The 23,545-nt window shown below is 40.6% G+C and overlaps 2 protein-coding genes across 2 annotated transcripts in view; both read left to right on the forward strand.

The window, feature by feature from the left end:
- The window catches only part of PARD6G (par-6 family cell polarity regulator gamma), a 68,257-nt gene extending 57,903 nt beyond the window's left edge, over positions 1 to 10,354 (forward strand). The window contains exon 3 of the mRNA XM_054382031.1: positions 9,495 to 10,354. Coding sequence (XP_054238006.1) covers positions 9,495 to 10,354 — 860 coding nt within the window. The remainder of the gene's footprint in view (positions 1 to 9,494) is intronic.
- A 3,188-nt stretch (positions 10,355 to 13,542) lies between these two features.
- Positions 13,543 to 20,832, forward strand: BLOC1S4 (biogenesis of lysosomal organelles complex 1 subunit 4). Its single transcript, XM_054382032.1, has 5 exons — positions 13,543 to 13,755; positions 14,610 to 14,681; positions 15,656 to 15,757; positions 16,466 to 16,600; positions 20,000 to 20,832. The coding sequence occupies exons 1-5, from the start codon at positions 13,543 to 13,545 to the stop codon at positions 20,096 to 20,098; spliced, it is 621 nt and encodes a 206-aa protein (XP_054238007.1). The 3' UTR covers positions 20,099 to 20,832.
- The last annotated feature ends 2,713 nt before the right edge of the window (positions 20,833 to 23,545 follow it).

Raw genomic sequence — 23,545 nt, forward strand, 5'->3', positions numbered from 1 at the left:
GCTGTTGAGCAGAGCCCTGAAATGGCTTTCAGTGCTGATCGAGTTACTTCTGAAAGGAGGCAAAAGCTCTTGTTTTAATATCAAAGCCTGTAGGACAATAGTTCCAATTAGGTTCTGTACCTCCTCAAAGTGTTTTCATTTGATCTACGGCTGTGTAAATGCAGGAGATGAACCAGGTGAGTTTCCTGCAGCTCCTTGCCCCACCAGCTAGTAGGGCATCATGGTGTATCTGGGAGGCTGCAGGGGGAAGCAAGAGCCCTCTGGCACTTTAAGGCTTGGGGCAGCAGGGCAGTGGCTGGTGGGGCTGATGAGAGGGTGCAGCTGTGCAGAGCCCTGGCAGGGCTGGCCCAGGAGGGCTGTTTGTCTGGTGACTAATCTGACTCCAGCCAGCAAAGTATGGGAGACTCTCAGAGGTCGCAACTTGAAAGGCAAGTGTTGTAATGAATTTCTTATGCCACACTTGTTTTGAAACATCATTAATTCTGTGATAGGAGGCAGAATCTGGATTTTGTTTACAATCTGCTGGCCTGGAGGCAGGAACTAGAAAAGTGCTTTGCAGAGCACTGTAAATGTTTTTTCTCTTCATCTCCCCACTGCAGGATGTATGTGGTATTATCACACCACAACAGAAGCTGTAAAAGCAGGGTTGCATCCTTGTTTGTTGTTTTTTTTTAAGACAGAAAATACATCCTTGAAGAATTTTAACTGCATAAAACCACATCTTTCTGTGAGAAGATGTGATAGCAACATTTTGGAATAGTTAAGGCAAAGAGTGTAGAAGAGACCACCATTTATTTCTTTGAGACTTAAATCTTCATTAAATATGAACTTTTCCACAGTTCAAGTATTTCTTTTTTTTTTGTTTGTTACTTATTTTTACTGGGAATGTAGAAGTATAAGTGAAAAGGCACTTCCTAGCTTGCCTGTCTGAACTAGTTTGGGATGAATAAGGTGTTACTCAGCTAAAGAATGCATGAGAAAAGAATTGCTTCAGAACAGAAAACAGTCTGTCTTGGTAGTACTCTTTTATCTCACAGATTTAATGTTTGCAACAATTGAATGCCTCCACTGCCACTCCTGAATTAGCTTCTAGTGTTCCAAGCTCTGGGATATCTAGTCCTTTCAAACAGAAGAACCACTTATTTTATTTGCCCCCCCCAGCATCTTTGAGTAGGATTGATAATCCTACCATTTTGATACCATCTGCTGATCGAATGCAAGTTTTGATGGATGTTGGGAGTTGTTGGGTGCATGGTGATAGGATTCATTTGTCAGGCTTCAGCCAGCAGGAGCTGCTTCCAGGTGAATCTATTACTGTCTGCATGCATCAGCAACCCTTTACTGCTGCTGGGTGTCTGCTTGACACCAGCTGGCCTGGGAAACCATCTCACCAGTAAAGTTTCCAAAGCAGCACCTGCAGCCTCAGGATGAACATAATAATGATTGATGGCTGAGATGTGCAAGACAAACACGACTTCCTCCAGCTTCCCACTAACTCCCTGCAGGAAAAGGGAAATATTAACTAATACTTTAAAAAACCCAAAACAACAACATAGCCAATGCACAAAACTCACAATTTGCTAGTGCTGCAATAACATAACCTTGGCATGATGTGGTTTGTGGAAGGAAACAAGGGGAGAAAGGCTGTTTCGGTTGTGTTTTAGAGTAGAAGAGAAGTCACATATGAAACTTTTGTGGAGGAAGACCCTGATAATTATAGTAAAACACAATCCCCAACTGCACCTGTAAAATTTGGAGTCCTATAACTGGAGTTTGTGCTAGTTTGGAGAGCTGGCTTTGGATGTTTCTGAGTGAAGGACAGCTTTAGGAAGGACAGGCCTGGGTCTCTGCTTACATGTGGCTGCACTCTTCTCCCCCAAAGGTGTCACTTGTTTCATGGGGAAACTTGCAAGTCAAACAACAGCTTTTGCTCCTTTGGAGCAGCAGGTAAAAAAAAAAAACAACCAAACAACAAAACAACAAAAAACCCACAAAAAGTAAAGTTCAGCAAGGGAACAGTGGCCTCTGATGACAAGCAGTGAGAAGTGCAGAAGCCCAGATCAGGAGTGCAGGCTTGCATCCAAGGGGATGTCTCTATCCACAAGGCAGGTGGCCTAAAAGTATTCTTACACATCTGACAAAATAAGGAGAGTGTGAGCCTAATGGAATTGTAGATTTGCTTGCTGTAACACACTAAACCAAGGAACTAAAGAACGTTCACTTTCTTGAAGGAGGGTTTTAAGTTTATTAATGTGAAAGACACATTTGTGTTCCTCAGACTATAATCCTAACCTATCAATGAATACTTACAAAGTAGAAAGGCAAATGTATCTTTTTACTACTGAATTACTATAGAAGGAAGGTAACCTCTTGCAAAACAGCAGTTTACTGGATTCACTAGGGGCTAGACTAGAGTAGGATGGTATTCTCAAATGTTCCTTTCTAGTGCAGTAATTTGGTGAAATGTCTTTTCAAAAATATGTCATCAATTTTACAGCCCACAAGCAAGGGTTTGGAAAGCATTGAGATTAAGGATCTCAGGGATAATGTGCTCTCTTACTAATTTGAACTTAGAATAATAGAATCATGGAATGGTCCAGGCCAGAAGGGACCTCCAAAGGTCATCTAGCCTGACCTCCCTGCGGTCAGCAGGGACATGCCCAACTAGATCAGGCTGCCCAGGGCCTCGTGAAGTCTTACCTTGTATATCTCTAGGGAAGGGGACTCAACCACCTCCCTGGGCAACCTGTTCCAGTGTTCCACCACCCTCATAGTGAAGAACTTCTTCCTGATATCCAATCTAAATCTGCCCTTCTTGAATCCATTGCCCCTTGTCCTGTCACACAGGCCTTTGTAAACAGTCTCTCCCCATCCTTCCTGTAGTCTCCCTTCAGGTACTGGAAGGCTGCTATTAGGTCTTCCTGGAGCCTCCTCTTCTCCAGGCTGAACACCCCCAGCTCCCTCAGCCTGTCCTCATAGCAGAGGTGCTCCAACTTCCTGATAATTTTCATGGCCCTCCTCTGGACCCCTTCTATGAGGTCCATGTCCTTCCTATACTGAGGGCTCCAGACCTGCACACAGTATTCCAGGCGAGGTCTCACCAGAGCAAAGTGGCAGAATCACCTCTCTGGATCTGCTGGCAACACATCTTTTGATGCAGCCCAGGATGTGATTTGCCTCCTGGGCTGCAAATGCACACTGCCTGCTCATGTCCAGCTTGCCTGGTTTTGATTTTGTTTGTGCTTCAGGAGCCCTGTAGAATGTCATAGATAAGCTATAATGATTAGGTGGTCTTCTAAATGTTGATGAGATTGTGTCCTGTTTCTTGCAATACTGTGATATGAAGGGAGAGAGAGGAGTAACTTTTTGTCTGCATGTGTAGGATACATTACTTGACTTTCAACGGCATGGCAACTACAACTACTTTACGTACTGTGTGTTTCTTAGGCTGGTTTACCCAAAGATTCTTGGCAGCAGAGATATCTGGGTTTTTTAAATATTCCTGAGCCCACAGAATGCAGTGTTAGCATTCAGATAACCTTATTTTTCACCCCATTAAATACTCCTTGATGAGTGATGTTGGCACTGTACCTCTCCCCAAGTCATAGTTCACTTCGTATCTGTTTCCTCCTAAATCCCTTTGCATGTGGTCAGCCTCACAAGTCACAAATGAGAGACTGCCAGCTTATTTGTGTCTGATTGTTTTCACAAATGCTTCTGGTTTTGATCTTTCTGAGAGAACAGTGAATGTAACTTGTGTCAAACATGGACAGTGTTTTGTAGCTGGAGCACAGAAAGGTAAAAAGAGTTAAACATGACACATTCCATTGAAACAGTGTTATGATTGCTGCTAATTTGAATGCTCAGTAATAGGGTCTGTTGGATAGAGGGGTTTACCCTTCACTATTAATGATTCATTGGCCTCCTTCCCAAGCTGCCTGAAGTGCTGCTCTACCTAGTGGAAGTAATTTTGTCTTTGAAGTACTTTCCAGAGCTGTCAACTAATGTTCCACAGTTCCCAGAGGAAATAATAAGCCATGAGTGCATGTACACTGAAAACGTAGAGTCTGAAATGAACTGCTCCTATAGGAGCCTGGCAGTCTGCTTCTCTGTGGAATTCAGCTTGTTTATACAATCTTATCTGGCTAAGCTTTGGTATTTCATCTGGCAGTCAGTTCCTATGAAAAGCAGCTGTCCAAGCAGTGGGAGTGGTGCTCCTGGTGTTTTGTTTTTTTGTGGGTTTTTTTTTTTTTTTTTTTTTTTTTTTTTTTTTTTTCAGGAGGTCTATAATTTCTTGTTTCATGTGAATTAAAGAAATACAATACTCTTTTGGCTGCAACCAGATGCTCTAAGCAGTTTTCCTTCTCTAAGTAGCCCTTTAAGTATGCTCTGCTCTTATGTACTGTGTGACATAAGAATAGGATTCACAATGCCCACAAGGAAGGGACAATAATGTCAAAGGCTGACTACAGAATCGTTAGAAGACTACTCTGAAGATGTCACCATCTATGACTTTTTAGATATGTTTATGGATTTCTTTTTGTTTGATTTTGTGGTGTTTGGGGGTTTTTTTGTGGGTTTTTTGTTTGTTTGGGGTTTTTTTGTTTGTTTAGGGGGGTTTGTTTGTGTTGTGGGGTTTTTGTTTTGTTTTGTTTCGTTTGTCTGGTTGGTTTTGTTTTTTTTTAATAGCAAAATGTCACTGTTTGGAAGTGAAAACTACCTTTCAGGAGTTTTACTGTTTCTGGACAAGTAGAAGTAGTTCTACCATTTCGGGGAGGTGAAGCGTTGTTGTCAAGAAGGTGAGCGTAGGAATACCTCTGTGTGAAGAGATGTGTAGAGATCTCTTAACAGAAAGGTCCTTCTATGGATAAGTAGGTAGTGACAACTGTATACACCAAAACAAAATACACAAACAAAAAAAAAACCCTAAGCAAGACCAAACAGACAACAACAAAAAACAAACCACAACCCCAAAACAAACGAACAGAAATTCCCCAACAATGAAAAAAAACCAACACCATATTAACAGAAAGGATGCAAATATTCAACTGAAATACTTAAGCTTTTATGTAACTCATTGTCAAATAACAAAATGTTTCTTAGAAGGTACTGAAACCTGAAGCTATTGGGGGAAGAGTTGCAATGATATTTAGTGCCTGTGGAAGAGTTCAAGGTATTTTTTTATGTAGCTTTGGGTTGCAGTTTCCAGTTCTTTCGTACTTGAAAGCTGAGGAGTCCTTCTCCAGCTGTGGTAAATGTTCTTCACCTCTTTTTACTGGAACAGTATTTTCAGTAGGAAGAAAATTATGGGCATGAGTAAAATTCAGGTCCATGTCTTCCAGAGGTTAGTGGTCATCCAGATTTATCTGTCTAGTTCATAGTACATCTCCATCTGAGAACACTACATCTTGTACATGAAAATGCTCCATGTCATTGTCCCCATTCTAAGCAATGGGGTTCATCTTCAGCATCTAGTAGATGAATTCTCAGTCACCTGCAAGTACCATTTCACTCTGGCCTCATTCAAGACATAGGAATACATGAGGCTGTAAAATACAAGGTTTTAAAAAACACTGTTCAGATGTACCCCTTGGTGGCACTTCTCCTGCCAGTGTGAATGCAGATTTATGTACACTTTTTACTCTGCAAAAGGAGAATTTGATATTGCAACAAATGAAACATGAAAAATGATCTTTCTGGTTCCATACAGTATATACTGGTCTTCAACAAGACCTGGCATCGAGCACAGTCTGTTTCATTACCTGAAGTGGCATTCCTGCTTGAAATCCTATATGTTGAGAAACTCAAAACCTAACAGGAAGCTGCTGACCTTCATGAAAAGATTATCATTGTAAATTATGCAGTGACACAGTTTTCATTTCAGTCTGCCACATGCCACCTGAGCAGTGTATTAGTAGAAAGAGGTAATACACCACTGTGTGACCACCCTGAAGATGATAAGAGTGAGTGATGTTGGCTGACCTCTCCTAGTCCCCTCATGAGGAAGGAAATTTGTTTTCATTGTGCTAAGGACTGATGACTTTTTGCTGCCACAGCAACAGCTGATGTTAAACTTTTTTTTTTTTTTTTGCTGCAAGAAGAGTAGTGGTTCTGAAGAGCATGAGGGTGGTAGCTGACTTGTTCTGTGGATTTGGGGGTTGGGGGAGTGTGTATGATCTTTTTGAGGTTTTTGGTTTGGTTTGGTTTGGTTTTTGGTTGTTGGGGGGGGTTGTTGGTTGGTTCTGGTTTTTATTATTTTATTTTAAGGTGATATCCCAAGCAAGTGTAGTTGGTAGTGAGCAGTTCATCTTCAATACAAGTAATGCAGTAATCCCCCTATCGTCAAGGAGTGTGTGTTTCACACTTGAACTTTTTCTAGAAAATAGGGCTAACTGGTATTTTTTTCTTAGCAGCTCTCCAAGTTAACTCTCATTTCTCCAACTTTTAATATGTTTTAAGGTTTTCTCATATGCTATCATGTTTAGGGGCAGAGTTGGAAAATAACACCTGACACTGTTTTAAAAACAAAAATTCTACTCCTCAGCAGGACATAGATTATGTTTTGTTTTGTTCTGTTTTTAAATCATCTCTGAAATACCAAAGCCAAGAACGGTCAATGTCCAACATAGAAAGTAGCCTGTATCACTTGTAATGTGCTCACTGCTTCTGCCTGGTTCATGTTTGGAGGAGGGAAAAAAATGGCATTTTTGTGGTAAGCTGGGCTTCTTGTTATTAAAAGAGGTTGTTTTGAAGTTGCTCAGAGGTTAGGAATGCTGGCAAGCATCTGGGGAGACAGATTACTGGGCTGAGCACAGGTGAGGAGGTCAGAGTCACAAAACAACCACTTCTTTTGTGCCATTGCCCTGGTGGTGGATCAGCCAAAGCAAACTGCTTCAGAAACGACCTATGTGTGTCTGGAGGACATCAGACATATCCTGTGACATTGCTGACTCGATCATCACAAACTTACATATTGTGATAACTGACTCTCTGGGTTGTTGTTAGTTTAGGGAGAAGAAAAGCGTTGCCAACAAATCTTCCCAGGTTAATTTTTTGGTAAAGCTCTTGCAGTCTGCCTTAAAGTAATCGAGTATTAATATATGAAGGCAGAGAGAGCAAGAGAGCAGTTACCTGGGTGCTTTCAGCAAACAGATGGGTAACTAGGACATAGGTTTCATTTTGCCTGCAGTGCAATACAAATACACCACACTTCGCCAACCTAACTTCAAGTCTCCTGTTTGGAGTTAGGTTTGCCAGTACTGCACGAGACAGCCTTAAACACGTGAACCCATGTGTAATTTTGATTTCCATCTTAAATGTACATTTTGGGATAAAGGCTATCTTGGGCTTTCAGGTAGAGGGCTATTCTACAGCGCTATGTTTCAAGTGAGGAAGAATTTTGATTCTGAATCAGCATCCCCAAGTTGCTTTTCATAAGGTGAATTGTGAGGATGAGAAATGCTTGAGACTGTTGTGATAAAAGACATCACTTCTGGACACAAAATTTACAAGAAAAAATATTTGTTGCCATCTTTTAAAGTCTATGTGCATGTAGATGAAAGAAAAAGAATAATAAGTGGCTTTGGCTGCTGAAAGTGGCTCATGCATTCAAAAGAATTAGATGCTGCACTGACTCTGCTCACCAGGTGAGCACGTTGAGAAGATGCCATCTCCACACAGTTGTTGTCTTGGCTATGAATACAGTCCCAGGAATCAGTTGGGAGCTTCTTGTGTTTGAGTGATTTTAAGTGAGTCCTGTGCCTCACCAGTATAAATAACATGTAGGGCCTGTGCAGATGGTATGGCTCTGAACAGCCTGGGAGGAGAAAGAGGAGGCAAGTGTTAAGTTAAACACAACCAACTTGTCCAATGAGTATCTTTTTCACAGAAGCTTTTCCTTTGGGAGATGTCTTGTGCTGTCCTGTTTAGAGCCAATGTAAATAAGTTATAGAAGAATGCAGAAATAGTCTTTCTGAACTCTTCTTTTTTTTTTTCCCTGCCCAAAGGTCTATGTAGGATCACAGAATAATTTAGGCTCGAAGGAACCTCTAGAGGCCAGCTAATCCAACACCATGCTAAAAACCAGGCACAGTTAGATTAGGTTGCTGTTTAATACTTTTTTTTAGTGTCCTTTGAGCTGTGTGACTTAATGTCACTTAATTGAAGTCTGTCAATAATGTACCTTGAAAGCTGACTTGAAAAGGAGTCCTTTCAAGACAGAAAAATGTAATTATAAGCTTGTTTTTACTCACGCTTCCCCCCATTCTCCTTTATCGGGTGGAGGCGTTGTCTTACTTTCTTAAACTATTACTATGCAAGGTTCATTTGTTGGAGAGAAAATTTTACTAGTGACAGTTCTGTAATTGTACTTTTGTATTTTACTGCTCATCTTCAACAGCAGAATCAGCAGAAAGTTTGCTAGTTTATCTGAAAAGTACTGGCATGCTTAAACTCCTAGTCAAATAATTTTGCAGCTTTGCAGCTACTGCTTGATTCATGTTTAAAACAGGCACAGTATTTTTTGTGAAATGCAGTGACATATATTATACATTAAAACTTTCTGAGTCTTTTTTATGCAAAGCGCTGTATGAGCTTTTTTTACAGAGTAACATGTCATATTACTTGGCTGATTTAAAGTTGATCCCTTTGCACATGCCCTTGAGATACTGCTATAGAAATTAAAATACTGAAACAATTCCTTAAACAGTAGACACTCAAAAGGCTGCTTCCTGTGGATCTTCCTCTCAAGGGCAGGAGTGTGTGAGTCCATATTTGTTCTGTGATCATTAGCATATGGACTAGGCAGCAGAGGAATTCCTTTATTCCTGCTTCTCTTTCTACACGGCCTCTTACTTGCTCAGAACTTTTTTGGTACTTGGTACTTACTGCTGTCAAATTCAGCTGAAGGGAAGTAAAATATTCCAAAGAGAAAAGTGCTGTACTGAGAGATGCATATTAATGTAAATCCCTTACTAAAAGGGCTAGGCTAAAAATATAGCCAGCTACTCTCTCACAGTCTTCTTCCATGTTTGTACCTAAGGTCTGCAATCAGTTAAGGCTGTGTATTAGATATTAAAATGCTCTTTGATTCAGAGTTTAAGGTTAGGAATGTGTATGCATTCCTTGCCCACTTGAGATGTACCTGTAAAGTTGCAGTCCAACTGTGAAAATATGGCCTGGTATCTAAGGTGCTGTATCAGAATGCAGCTGCAAGTAATTGCATTCTGCACAGCTGACAACAGAAGTTAAGAATCCGAAGTCGTCTTCTCTCAAAATATGACAGAAATATGGCTAGTCATTGAAAACAGCTCATTCTGAATGACGTGGTAATAGACATAAAATGAAACAGAGGTTAGAGTAAGTGGAAGAAATAATTTGATTTTTTTCTGTATCATTAGGAGTGTAGCTTCACTGAACCATATTTAAGAGGAAACTCCCCTATAGATTGAATTATTCTTCATTTGATTGATACATTGGTACTGTTTCTTTTTCAGATGAAGTGGACTACAGTAATTTTGGGACCAACACACTGTCGAGGAAGAAGAAGGCTCTGGTGACTCTCCGCACTGACAACCTTCGCCGGCGTCCCCACATCAACATTAGCATGCCTCATGATTTTAGACCTGTGTCCTCCATCATCGACGTGGACATCCTTCCTGAAACACACCGGAGGGTGAGGCTGTACCGGCACGGGTGTGAGAAACCCTTAGGATTCTACATTCGCGATGGCACCAGCGTAAGGGTTACTCCTCATGGACTAGAAAAAGTACCTGGCATCTTCATCTCTCGCATGGTTCCTGGAGGCTTAGCAGAGAGCACAGGCTTGCTGGCTGTGAATGATGAAGTCCTGGAAGTTAATGGCATTGAAGTAGCAGGAAAGACTCTCGACCAAGTCACAGACATGATGATTGCCAACAGCCATAATCTTATTATCACAGTCAAGCCAGCAAACCAGAGGAACAATATTATTCGAAGCAGTAGGACATCTGGTAGCTCTGGCCAGTCTACAGACAGCACTGCAAGTCACCATAGCTTGCCCACATCCCACGTGCTGCAAAACTTCCACCCTGATGAAATGGAGAGTGATGAAGAGGCTGACATTGTCATTGAGGGCGGTCTGGAGCCACAGCACATTCCTAAACTGCACAGCCTTACTTCCAGTAGCCTCTCCAGAATCAATGGTAGCAGCCTTAGCCACAGACTTCAAAGGGACCTGGTGCTCAACAACAACTCTGGCCGAGAAAGCAATGGCAACATCCACAAATTACTCAGTTCCTTAAAAACTGATCCCCGACACAGTCTGGTTATCCCCAGAGGTGGTATTGAGGAGGATGGTACAGTCATTACACTTTAGTAGCAATTCCTGCAACTGTCCTTTCAGTCTTAAGTGCCAACTGGGACAATTGACTCTTGCAACAGACTGTGCACACAAAACAGAGAGCTGATACTCTCATAGACCTCATGGGTGCAGAAAATTGTTGCTTTCCAAGAAAAGTGGAATCTGGAGTTAGACATAAAACTGTCATGCACTGCAAAATTTGTCAGGAAGAAAGCCAGAGTGTCAAACCTGGTTTATGTCCCGGCCTTAAAGTGAGAACAAAGAATTGTTTTAGTTGGTATAATCTCAGCAGTCTTAGAGGCTACCAATGGCAGTGCTACATATGTGGGTTTGAATGCATGGGTGGATGTATCTATACATGCATGTACATGAATTAGATTTTAATAGTAACAGACATGTCTATTTGAAGTGGAATCTGGCTTTCTTCTAATACCAGTTTAGAGAGTGCTTCTGAATAGCCATCTGAACTTTGACTGTTACATACAGACCTTCTACTAACTTGTTTACACCATACTTCCAACCTTACGTCTAATCCAGACAAGCTTTATAAAAGTAGCAGTTTCCTACTCTGGTAGTAAGAATATTAGGGAGATGCTGCAAATATATTTTCCAAGTGAAACAAACACATAACATACACATAAAGACCTAAGGAAGCAATGCTGGCGGACGTTGCTGTCATTGCTGTGAGATCAGCACCACCCGCTGGTCAGAGGCAGGCCTGCCTGCAGCACAGGCGTCTGCTACGCTGGGAAAGGATTTACATCACAATAAGGACTTAAAGCTAGGTTTAGCACCATTGTGTGTAAATGTATTCTTCTTCGATATTTATTAGATAATACCTCTTTTTTTTTTTTTTTCCCCCCCATCATCTCTGTTTTTTCAGTATCATGGTGTGAATTTTAGGGATGCAAGCAAGAAAGCAGCAGAAGTGGACAACTGTGCTAGGAACTGTCACTGTCATCTCAGAGCTGGCACAAATGCTTGCTGTATCTCTGGGGCAACCTAAATCCACAAAAGTCTTTCCTTACAAAAGATTGGCTAGTTGCTCTACTGAGGAGGGATGCTGACTGACTGTCAAACCTAACTGAGAATAGTTCTGTTATTTTTGGACTTTTCTAGTAATAAATCTTCATTCCTACACAGGATTTGTAGAAACTTAAAATACCTGGATGTTCGCAATGATCAGGCATGTTTACTGGCTGCTGGCTAGTGGGTAACCAGTGACTGTTGAGTCACTAACTGTCTGCTTCTGAAAATGTCATGAATTTATGAAAGTGGTCTAATCTAAAGTATTTTATTATATCTTGATCAGTGTAAGGAACAAAATATAAATGTTTTACAATGTATTTTTCTACTTTTAGCTTGTGTAATTTTCTTTTTGTTTTTAACTTTGTAGTACATTAAAGCTTTTTTTTTTATATGGTGGAATAGACATTTCTTAAATATCGTATGGATATGAAATTCAGAAGTCTTGGTTTGAAAAAAAAAAAAAAAAAGACATTCCATTTTGGAATCTGTAATGGCTGGACAAAAAGATGTGTGTACTAATTCATTGTTGCCAATTGAGAATACCTGTGGAACAACCAGTCGTCTTCTTTTTGTTAAATATGTTTGGGACATGGAACTTAGTATATTTCTTTTAGATTTGCTTTAAAAAAAATATTTTAAAATTCTTTCACTTCCTCTGATTAAAACTCTTCTAGGTATCACAGCAATTATAGAGCTGTACGTATTTTTCCCAACACAGTAAGAATAGAACATTGATCCTGTTTGTCTTAAAACTGTGCTTGTACTTTACCAAAGGTTTTCCTTAAAAAAAAAATATCTGATGATTGGTGCAGTAAAAACCGGAATAGCTGGATGTGCTTCAGTCAATCAGACCATCTTATCAGGAAAATTTTGTTACACCTTAAATAAGACTACTTTTATGAGTAAGAGGATTTGTCTGGCTGAAGTTACTAATTTTACCTTATTTAACTGATGAAAATGTGACCTGTCTGCAATAAAATGTGCACTGTCTTACTCCTATGCTATATCTTTCTCCTTATGTTAAATCACATCATTCTGTGGAAACAAGACACCTGATTGTGGTGACTCCTTTTTGGAAAATGTAACCATTTTGGTAATACTTTTCTTGTGATTCCTCCAGATGGTGTTAGTGATGCCAAGTTTCCTTCCATGTTTTTTTTCCCCATAACACTTTTAGTAAAGGGTACTGTTTTACTGATTTCCATAGGAACCATATCGTTTGCTATGCTACTCATAGCAGGGCTGGCTTCAAACCTCATGGCTTTGAGGACTTACTTCTGGCTCTTCAGGAAAAGCCCATGCTTAGTGATTCTCTGCCACACTGCATGCCTTTGCCTGGAGCCTGCTCAGCATGGCTCTCTGAAGTGTGCTAGCACAAAATACCACCTCCCTCATCCTAGCATAAATTGTGTTTCACATAGCATCAGCATGAAAGTCTTGTACCTGAGACAAATTACAAACTGAGACTAGCAAGCTAGTGATGGGTTGGGAAGTAACACTTTGCAAAGTATCTTGAGGCTTGGAACTGTTTTCTGCTCATTTGCAAACGTTTTGTGTTTATTTGCATAACTGGCGGAGAAAAAGTGCTAATTTTGCATGTACCGTATTGATACTAGTTAAGATCTAATCCCTTCCCAGTTCAGCTGCTACCAGCAGAAACCTCAGTGTGGAAACAGACAGCCGTTTGGGTTTTGCACGTGGAGGTCCTTTTGGCTACGAGACGAACTTGTTAAATGGGCTTTAAGCTCAAGCGGCTGAGCGAACAGAGGCACGTTAGTCGTTCTTGAGGGCCAAATTCTCCATGAGCGTTCCTGCACAAGGGGTCACGTTGGTGTCCTTGACTCGATCAGCACACGGCACGGACTCAAGAGAGGCAGAGCGCAGCTCGGAGCGAAGCCCCGGTGCCGCTGAGAGGCAGCGGCCGCTGCCATCCTGCGGAGCCTGGCGCTCGAACTGCCAGGCGCGAGGCCGCCTCCTCAGTGCCCAGAGAGCTGTCGTGCGAGCGCTCGCTGCCGCTACCGGGCGCAGGCGAGATCGCAGGGCCCGAACACTCGGCCCGAACGCTCCTGGCCCTGCTTGCCCAGAGTGCGCCTGCGCCGGGCCCGCCTCGCTCACGTGAGCGGCAGCCGGCGCCGCCTGACGCGGGGCGGGAGGACTGGGGAGGTACTGGAGGCATGGCGGCGGCTGCGGGACAGAGTGAGGGGGCTGGAGCCGAGCTGCCCGACTCCTGCCCTGGCGCGGACAGCGGACATGTCTCTCAGAGCCACAGCAGCACGTCTGGTCTCGGCGAGCCGGAGGACGAAGATGCCATGGAGGCGTCGCTCAGCGCCACCGCCGCCGCCTATTCCTCGTATCTGCTGGCCGACCGCAGCCTCTTCAGCGAGCAGGTGAGGGGCGGACGCGCCTTGGGGCAGCAGCGGTGGCCTCACACCGCACCTGCCGTCGGGTTTGGCGAGCTCCTTGGGAAGAGGAAGCGACGCCAGAACCGTCCGTATGAGCCACCCGGCCCCGCCGACGCGGGGAGCAGTGGGGCGGCAAAAGGCTGTTAGGGGAGGGCAGCGCTCGGAGACGGCTTGCTTGGCCGCCTGTGCAGGCAGAAAGGATTGACACCCTGCACCGGCTGCATGGCCTCGGTGTAGTTGTGTGCAAAACAGGATATCCAGAGGCTGGCCTGAAGCTGAGAGAGTTGGAGGTATTCAGCCTGGAGAGGAGAGGGCTCCTGGGAGACCTTATAACAGCTTATCAGTACTCAAAGTGGGGGCTACAGGAAAGATGGGTACCGGGTTTAGTAGGATCGATAGTGATGGGACAAGGGGTAGTGGTATTAAGAGAGGGAAGCTATAGTCTAGATATAAGGAAGGCATTTTCTACAATGAGGGTGGTGAAAGAGTGGCACAGGTTGCACAGAGGGGTGTTAGAAGCTCCATTCGTGGAATCGTTTGAGGTCAAGTTGGATGGGGTTCTGAACAACCTGATCTAGTTGATGATGTTCCTGCTTGCTGCAGGGGGGTTGGACTCGATGACTTTTAAAGGTCCCTTCCATGGTCCAAAAGCATTCTATGTGCTAGAATAGTACAGGTTTGGTCACCTGTGCTTAACGTCCCCAAGAGATGGGAAAACTGGGATTTCTGTTAAGGCTGAGTTTAGCATGGTTGATGTCTGTACTCAGAGGTTTTGTTTGTGAGAATCTTGTGGAGGGAAGTATGTTTCCAGGTACCTTTGAAGTATTTCTATTTTGCAGATAGAAAGCTTAGACAAGAGTCTAGAAGATTTGCTGACCAGAGTGGATGAATTTGTGGGAATGCTGGACATGGTGTGTATAACTTGCATGTAGCTGTGTTTTTGAAGCCAGAATACAGTTTAATGTCTTGTGTTTTTAAAACAAGATAGGAAGCGGCCTTTGGTCTAAGAAGGTTCCAGTATGAAAGCACATTTGTTAAGTAAATAACTCATTTTGATAATCGGAAAACTTGTGGGTGAAAGCTATCAAACTTTAATGTCAGAATAACGTCAGATACAAAAATGTGTTTGTGTATTTGCCCATGTACATACATGGATTCTCATTTCAGGTGGCACAATGACACGAGTTTAAAAGGACAGTGTGATATTCTACTTCTCCTTTAAAATACATAAAGACATTTTCTGTGCCTGTCGTAATCAAAGTATCTAATCAGAGTTCCCAAACTTCCAAAGCTGTATTTGTCTTTGGAGGACTCTTTCATCAGAAAGGCAGCTTTGTTTTTGCAAGAGGAACTGAGTGGCAAGTTCCTATAAGCTGACAGTGGTATATAGGCTGTCTTATGAAGTGTAGCACATGTGATTCTCTGCAGTACTCTAAGGGGAACTTTACTATTTGGGCATTTTTATACCAATAAAATAAGACTTTTTTTTTTTTGGCCTGACTTTTTTTTAGCAGAGTTGGAGAAATGTTCAGGTAGTAAAATTTAAGTAAACATTTTAGTTTAATGTATTTGGTTCTTTAGTATGTCTTGGGAAATGTTCCATCTCTTAGTTCTCATAAGGCTGGAGCAGCCTATTTTTCATATAATTATAAAGGCAAATATTTGCCTATGCAAAATAAATTATCTTCAAAGTCACTTGCTAAACTGTACAAAGAAGTTAGCTTACTAGTTTTAATCTACTATTATTATACTAAAACTAATCTAATATTTTTAAACTGAGTTGCAATCAGTTAATTGTAGCACAGTTCTAGTTTCTCGGATGAAATCTACTAAACATTTTGTCTTATTCAACCTGTTTTGTATTATTTCTTCAAATCATCTTTAGATTCGAAGTGATTCCTCTCAGGTCATCAATGAAAGCATACCTCAGATTTACACAAAAGCTACACAAATGAGACACATATACAGGAAGATTGACAAGCTAGAGGTATGTATTTGGTATCTTCTAGATGTATTCCATCTAACAGGAGGAAGAATCAGTGGTGTGCTCTAACTGCGAGTGCATGCGTGTGGGATGGGCTGGGATCCATTTTGCTCGCTGTGTCTAATCTGGGTTCAATGCTTCAGGGTTAATAAAGAGAGCACAAGTTATTAAGAATTTCCGGAGGCTCTGGGCATCCTACAACAAAATACCTTTTTTAAATATATTTTTTTATGTATGTACTGCTTGAAGCAAGGCAGTAGTACCACTTTTTCCTTCTTTTTCTTTCCTTCTCTCTTTTTTTTAAATGTCTCTCACAGTTACTGTCCCAGGAGCTAGTGTTCAGACACTAGTAGAATGAGACGTCTGTTGATCTCTGGTAAAAATTCAAAACTGTGATTCAGGTCCTTGATGCTACTTTTAGTAAAAAGGCAGATGGAAGTCTAAATTAGTTATTCAAAAGTTAAATAGGAAAAGGACCACTGATTGTTTTATTAGATTTAACCTGGTTTTGTAATCTTTTAAGTATTTGAAGTAATATTTTTTAGAAATGCAACAGACTTGCTGTCGGTAGAAGGGAATTATAGCACGGAGGTTTTGACTCCTTACTCAAGCAATGGGACTTTCACCACTGTCATGCAGTATGTAATTCTGTTTTAACTTGTCAGTGAAAAAGTTGGAATTCTGGGATTTTGGGTTTTTTTTCCACACTAGGCTTTTGTGAAGATGATTGGAAATAGCGTAGCTGGACTGGAAGAACGGGTCGTAAAGGCAGAAACAGACCTCGGAGCTTTTCCAAACACATTCAAGAAAATCTTGCACACAATCAGCATGCCATCCTTCCTTAATGTAAGTAATTATGGTTACCTTATAGTTACCATATGACCAGCTTAGTTGCTCTGCTTACCACAGTGGATGGTTAAAAAAAAAACAGAAGTAAATTTGTTACCTGAATTTAACTGTAAAACTGTATACCTTCCTAGGATTTTTGTAAACTCTTGAGACCTAATTAAAGAAAAAAACAGAACACCTCAAACTTAAAAATCACAAATTCTTACAATGATTTGCATAACTTTCCACAGTAAGGTTGAATACATGGAGAAGAGAATGTGAAGGACACAAAAAGCACAATAATGCACAAGCCTTTATATTAAACCACGCCTGATGGCTTGCGGAGCAAGTAGGAAGAGCCTGTACAGACAACACTCTTAAGGGATCATACTGCATGAATAATACCATGTCAGAAATATTACCAAATAAAAATAGAAAGCTACACAGAAAGCACAGTATTTTTAAAATAAAGGTTCTATTTCTACTCAATCCACACACTTCAGTAATAATGTAAGCATTTTGTTAAACTTCCTATAGATGCAGTTTTCTCTGTCTTTCCGTGTTGCTGCCTGTAGACTTTCTTTATAGAAGACTTGAAGTGCTCTCTCTGGTATATTTCGAGGAGATTCCTTACCTAACCTTCAGTTGGCACTGTGCCTTAGTTTTAAAATAAACTTTACCTTGAAAAAATCCCACTTCTGAATGCCTGATGCTTCTGGGCATCACCTGCCAGTCCACCATTTCTAAGTATCCTCCTTGTGTCTTCAGCTTCCAGATTCTTTTCTTTATCTTTTCCTGTATTCATCCTATAGTACTTCAGGTTTCCTGGTGAGAATGCTGAAATAAAGTAGGCTTGCAAAGGGGGCAAGGAAGAGGATTGTGGCTGTTTGAGGTATTTGTGTTCCTATGTATTGCAAGCATGTGTAGCAGTAGAGAAAAATAGCTATAAAAAGAATATGCATTGTCCTGTTAAGACTCAGTTCATGAAACCTGTTCTTCACTCCTATTTTCTATGCAGTCTTTAAGTTAGCTGACTTATCCATCCTTAATTTTCTTTGATGGTTGTAAGTTTAGAGTGATGCAATTTATTTTTTTCTTTCAAAGAAAAAACACAAAGCTGCTACTATGGACCAATTACAGAAGCAAACAACTGCAGCACTTGCCTTGAAGAATATTCAGCAGTGTTTTCCATTTTGTTGCTAAAAACTTTTGTCAGCCACAGAATTAAAATCTTCAGTTGAAGCATTTGAAAATTCTAAGGAAGTGTTTTTTTTAGTGCTGCGTGGGAACACTTTGCCAGCCTAGCAATTTTTCCACAGTTAAGAGGGCAAAAAGTCCTTGGAAGTATCAGCAAGCTGAAGCTGGCATGTCAAATGGTTTCTTGGGTTGAATATGAGTTAGCAGTAAAACCAGCACTCAGAACATGCTGGTGTTAATTGATTAAGTAAAAGATGGGTCACAGTGGTGCTGGGTATTGCATGGTACAATGTCTCTCTAGTATGGTGTACTGGGTATTGCATGGTACAATGTTTTCTCTAGTAAACACAAACATGCGTGCTTGGAGAGATTTCTGCCCATGCATTGAACTAGCTCACTCAGTGTACCAGTGCTTTGGAAAAGGAGGTTGTACTGGTGTCAAGAGTTCCACTGCAGCTGCAGTTCACGTTTTCCTGCTACAGCTTGAGTTTAGTCAAGTCCTCTCACTCTCTTCCCATTGAAATGTATCTATTTCTTTACACAAAAGACTTACTTTGCATTTATCAAGCTGTGTATTTGTAATCTTGCTTTCAGATGTTGCCCTAAATTCTTCCCTTCTGAATATCAGACAGTTTAAAGTACTGTCCTGTAAAACTTCTAATAACACTAAGGATGTAGACTCTCTCAAAAGGTAAAAATGTCTGCTAAGCTGCTGCAAAATTAACTAGTCATAAGTGTGTCCTTAGGCAATTGTGGGTGTTGTGCCCACCTGTGAATTCCCTCACTGGACTGAAATTGCCCCTTTCTTCCACATGTGCAAATAAAGTACCTCTTAAATCAGTGTCATGGATTCAGAATACCTGTGACCCCTTACTTGCAAGGAAGGGGTTTTCCCAAAAGGCAATACAGGATAGGAAGTAATATTTTCAAGCAGAGCTTTGACTTCAAAGAATTTTTTTTACATTTGGCAAAATTTCTGATATAGGCAACACTGATAGTATCTGTTATTTATAGATCCGATCTTGGTTCATTTTTTTTATTTCATTAGAACTTGAATGGCAAAATAAACTTATTTCAGATAAATGAATGCTATTTTAAAGTTAAAGACAAATCTATCTTAAATGTCATAAATCAGCAATTTCAAATATAACAGGAGAATATGTTCTTAGTTCATATGAAGTACTAGTATACAGTTCAACTCAATATGGGAAAAATTCCACTTAGCTATTTCACAGGTGTGCTTAATCATATTTTCATGTTGGTACTATAAAAGCATTCCAAACTCTGAATGTATTTATGGTATTTGGTACAGTTTTAACTGTTACCAGTGAAGAGTCTTAATTTCCTCATCTTAGGCTGGCAAAAAGTACCTGCAGAAGAAGTCTGCAGACAAACTGATTGTGAGTTCTACAACATAGCTAGTCAAGGTCTTTTTACGAGTCCAAAAGAATTTTTAATGAACAAAGTCTTGGTTCTAAGCTTTGTAATGAAGTCCATTTATTGAAAATAGACACTAGGGCAGTGTTCAGTGCAGTGCCATTTACATGCAGGGTGGCAGGTGTATGGTCAGTAGTGGTCCTTGCTGTTGTCTCTTTAAATGAGCCATTTGGTATGGCACAACAATGTGCAGTTAATATTTAAAAGAAACATCTATGCTTGTCTTGATAAAGACAGTACAACAGCTCTTTTGCAGTCAACTACCATATTATTTTTAATGGTAATGACATAACATTTAACATATAGGACATACATTCCAACTTGATGAAGCAGCTCAGCAGGAGCAGCTACCTTCTCAGAAGAAATATTTTCTAGGTGTGTTTCCATATGAAGACTTTTAACTAAGTAAATGAGAACACAGGCTAGGGTTAAGTCAAGTGGCTGAAGAGGACCTAAAGGCTGGTGCAAGGAAGGTAAAGGTGTGTGGTTTTGGAAGGACGAAGGTTACTGTGACTGTACCATCAGCTGGACATGATGATGTGTTTGGCTCCTGCAAAGCAGGCAGGTCATACACTTTCCAGGATTGAGTCTGTTCAGGTGATAGAATGTCAAAGGTCAATGGCATTAAGAGCATGCTAGACTCATCTGAGCTATGATAAAAAATTTGTCTGACTGAGGAGATGTGCCTTGAAAACTTTCCTTATGTCACGTTTTAGCTCTGTAGGCATTGTTTTGAAGCTTGCTCTTTTAAGAAGGCATAAAGTAAACACATCTAATTTGCAGAGATCGTCATCTTCACGACAACGACAGACCCTCTATGAACCTCCAGTCCTCTTCAAGACTGAGGACTACTTCCCATGCCTTAACGAAGCACCTTATTGATGGTTTTTGCTTTGGGATTGACAAGAATCAGCCAGAACAGAGACAGCCAAATGAACAAAAGAAATGCCAACCTCAGCAGTAGTTGCGTTTCTGAACATTACTGATGGCATATTGCCATTCTGACTCTCAGTGTCTTCCTTCAGGCAGTATTTTCAGGTAATCCTTGTTTGTGTATGTTTTTGCAAGTCTTCCTAAAACACAGTATAGATTTTCAGATTATATTGGAGAAGGAATTTAAGAATACTTATGCATTAGATTATTTTTTTTAATAGGGAAATAATAGGAAACATACTTTATTATGTAAATCTTTTAACATATAAAGAAAAACTATGCATAAACATCTGCTCTTAAGTTTTGGAGCGTGATCCCTGCAGTTTGTACAGAGAAATGCACAGGATTGGGATGTCCCAAGTTGCAAGGGGAGGACTTGGAAGATTGATGAGAAGACAAGAATATGGATTACTGCACATGATCTAGTCCCAGTTCAGAAAGCAGACATCCTGCCCACACTGATGACCATCAGGTCACAGTGACCCAAGGTTCTAATTATTGCAGCACGGTATTGTTTGATGTGTAACCAGGTGGGCATGGTATATATAAAACCTGCTGTGGAAAAGAAAAAGTATATTGAGGGAGGGAGATGCCCCTGGATGGAGCCTCCATCAGTTGCCTGACCAGACTGTCCATGTTTTCCTCACAACCCTCCATGTGGTTACTGGGGATCCCTGTACTGATTGCAGTGTGAATATATTGTCAATAAACTAAAAACTGCCTAACCCCTTCTGTGGTCTTGCATTTCACCTGACCATACCACAATGCACCATTTTTTCTGAGAACCTTTTGCATATGACCTCATATAATATCTGATCATTAATTGTGGTATTCTTCTGGACAACTTTACCACTGCTGTTTCACTGCCACTATAACTCACCAGAAATACCCAACATTCAAATTTCAGAGCAGTAAGGAATGCATTAGGGAAATGATGCCATGTCTGCTGGTTTTTTGTTGCAAGCATAGAAAATGCTTGTATGCAGTTATATGCAGGTATGCAGTTATAGAGCAGGGATTCTATATTAATAGATAAAGCTTTGAAAACCAAATGGACTTGTCTCCCAGCAGCAGAAGGATCCAGGATCTAAACAATATATGAAGTAACACTTAGGAAAAAATAAAGACTGTGATGTTAAAATTAGTAGACTACAAAAGCAGTGCTAATAGAATCATAGAATCAGTCAGGGTTGGAAGGGACCACAAGGATCATCCAGTTCCAACCCCTCTGCCATGGGCAGGAACAGCTCACACTAGATCAGGCTGCCCAGAGCCTCATCCAGCCTGGCCTTAAACACCTCCAGGGATGGGGCCTCAATCACCTCCTGGGCAACCCATTCCAGGCTCTCACCACTCTCATGGTGAAGAACTTCTTCCTCACGTCCAGCCTGAATCTCCCCACTTCCAGCTTCATTCCATCCCCCCTAGTCCTGTCACTACCTGATGTCCTAAAAAGTCCCTAATGTAACACTTACCTGTTCCACACAGAGTTTAGAAAAATAATCACATGCAAGCATGCAGAAAGCAACAAATTGCTTTGAAGAAGGCTCCCCTCCCATACTCCTTTCTTTCATAAATATTTCACTCTTTGGATGTTCCACTGTAGCAACAGTTGTGTTTCCAAAAGGGTGTGGTACTTCATGCATAAATAATCCTTGAAGGTTTGTCACTCCTCAGTGAAATCTAATGAAGTGGCAGGCCTATAATTTAGTGTAGCAATGTAAGGCTATGTCCAAATGCTGTTTGGACATTTTATTAAAATCTCCAGATGCTGTTAAACACACTAATCCAAATAGTACCAAAAAAATTAACAACAGCTTTCTAAGGAAATTAATCAGTTGCACGTGTAACAACTTTGCCCTCTGCTGAATGGAGCTAAAATGTAGTTATTTCCTAAACAGATAATATAATTTAAAATATTAAATTAATAAAGATCTCAAGAAGCTTATGCAGCTGAGTATTTGTCATACAATATTGCTCATAGGAGAAAAAAGTCACATATTCTGAAATGTTAAACAGTTGGATGGAAAATTGAAGTTACATCTTCAGAACAACCAGTATAGTTGTGTGTTGGAAATTCTCCAAAATATTTTCATTACTGAAAAGAATGGACAGTCCATGGAAGATTTATCAAGGAAATGCTATAAAAGTACAGACAATAAATTATGGTGCTCTTTTCTAAATGATACAGAATAACAGTCACAATTCATCTGTGAACTATAGAAAAGTTACAAAAATAAACCATAACACTGACAAGATCCACACATGCACACTGTAGTTGAAATTTGCTACCTTGGCTGTCTCTTTGTTCATGGTCAGTCTTAGCAGGCAGGAATATATGATAAAAATAATAATAAGAAGACGACTGGATGAGGCACTTAGTGCCATGGTTTAGTTGATTAGATGGTGTTGGGTGATAGGTTAGACTGGATCATCTTGAAAGTCTTTTCCAACCTGGTTAATTCTGCTAATAGCATAAAAAAATCCCAAGTGTTCACACTCAGTAAAGAAAGACTCATAGAATACTCTTTTACTCTGCCTGCTGTTGTTATCTTGTACCTTGTAAACCCAGTAATAACTATATTATGAATTAGGCTCAATATTTACTATTTTTGCCAGCTGCAAATCTAGAGATCTGCTGATACCAATATTCATACACCACAAATACGTTCTTGCATATTTGTACAATGTTTTTCTTTCTCCTCTCGCTTGGGTTCCAAGATAGAAAGCCAGTAACAGTAGCACTGAATTAACCTGGTTTTAACATGAAGAGCTCTTCATATTGCGCAGGAGTAAAGCAAGATGTTTTCAATCAGCTGAGCTGCTAAAGGTTGGATATTGAGTATGAAATGAGGTAATGTTTAATACCAACAAAAGTCTACAGAAAAATCATACTTTATGCCATGAAGTCCTTGCAGAGATAATGCTGAAAGTTCTTCTATCCTTATAGTGAAGTGCATTTTAGGCAGGCATCTAAAAGCCAATGCAGTGACTTACTAAAAGATACCTGTTTACTGTAAGATGTATTTATATTTAGTTATGTGATAAACTATGCCTAAAGTAGGCAGACAAAGATTGATGTTTGTATTTAATTATTTTTGCACCTACATATTTTGTTCTGCTCTTGAGCAATGCTACTGAAGGTGCTATAAAGCCTAAAGAAATTCTAGGAGGATGCACATTACTGACATGGAAAGCAACAAGTATGATGATTTATCTGACCAAGTAAAGTAATTATTTAAGAGTGCACTGGATTACACTGACATCAAAACCCACAGCAGTTCATTATCTCTGCTGACAGTAACCTTCAAGGTTAAGTAGTTTTACCTGCAATACTAAGAAATCAGTCTCAAGCTTAATTTGGATTCTGCCCTGCCCAGGATCTGTTTCCAAATA

Source organism: Indicator indicator, chromosome 6 (genome assembly GCF_027791375.1).
Source record: "Indicator indicator isolate 239-I01 chromosome 6, UM_Iind_1.1, whole genome shotgun sequence".
Classification (NCBI taxonomy): domain Eukaryota; kingdom Metazoa; phylum Chordata; class Aves; order Piciformes; family Indicatoridae; genus Indicator; species Indicator indicator.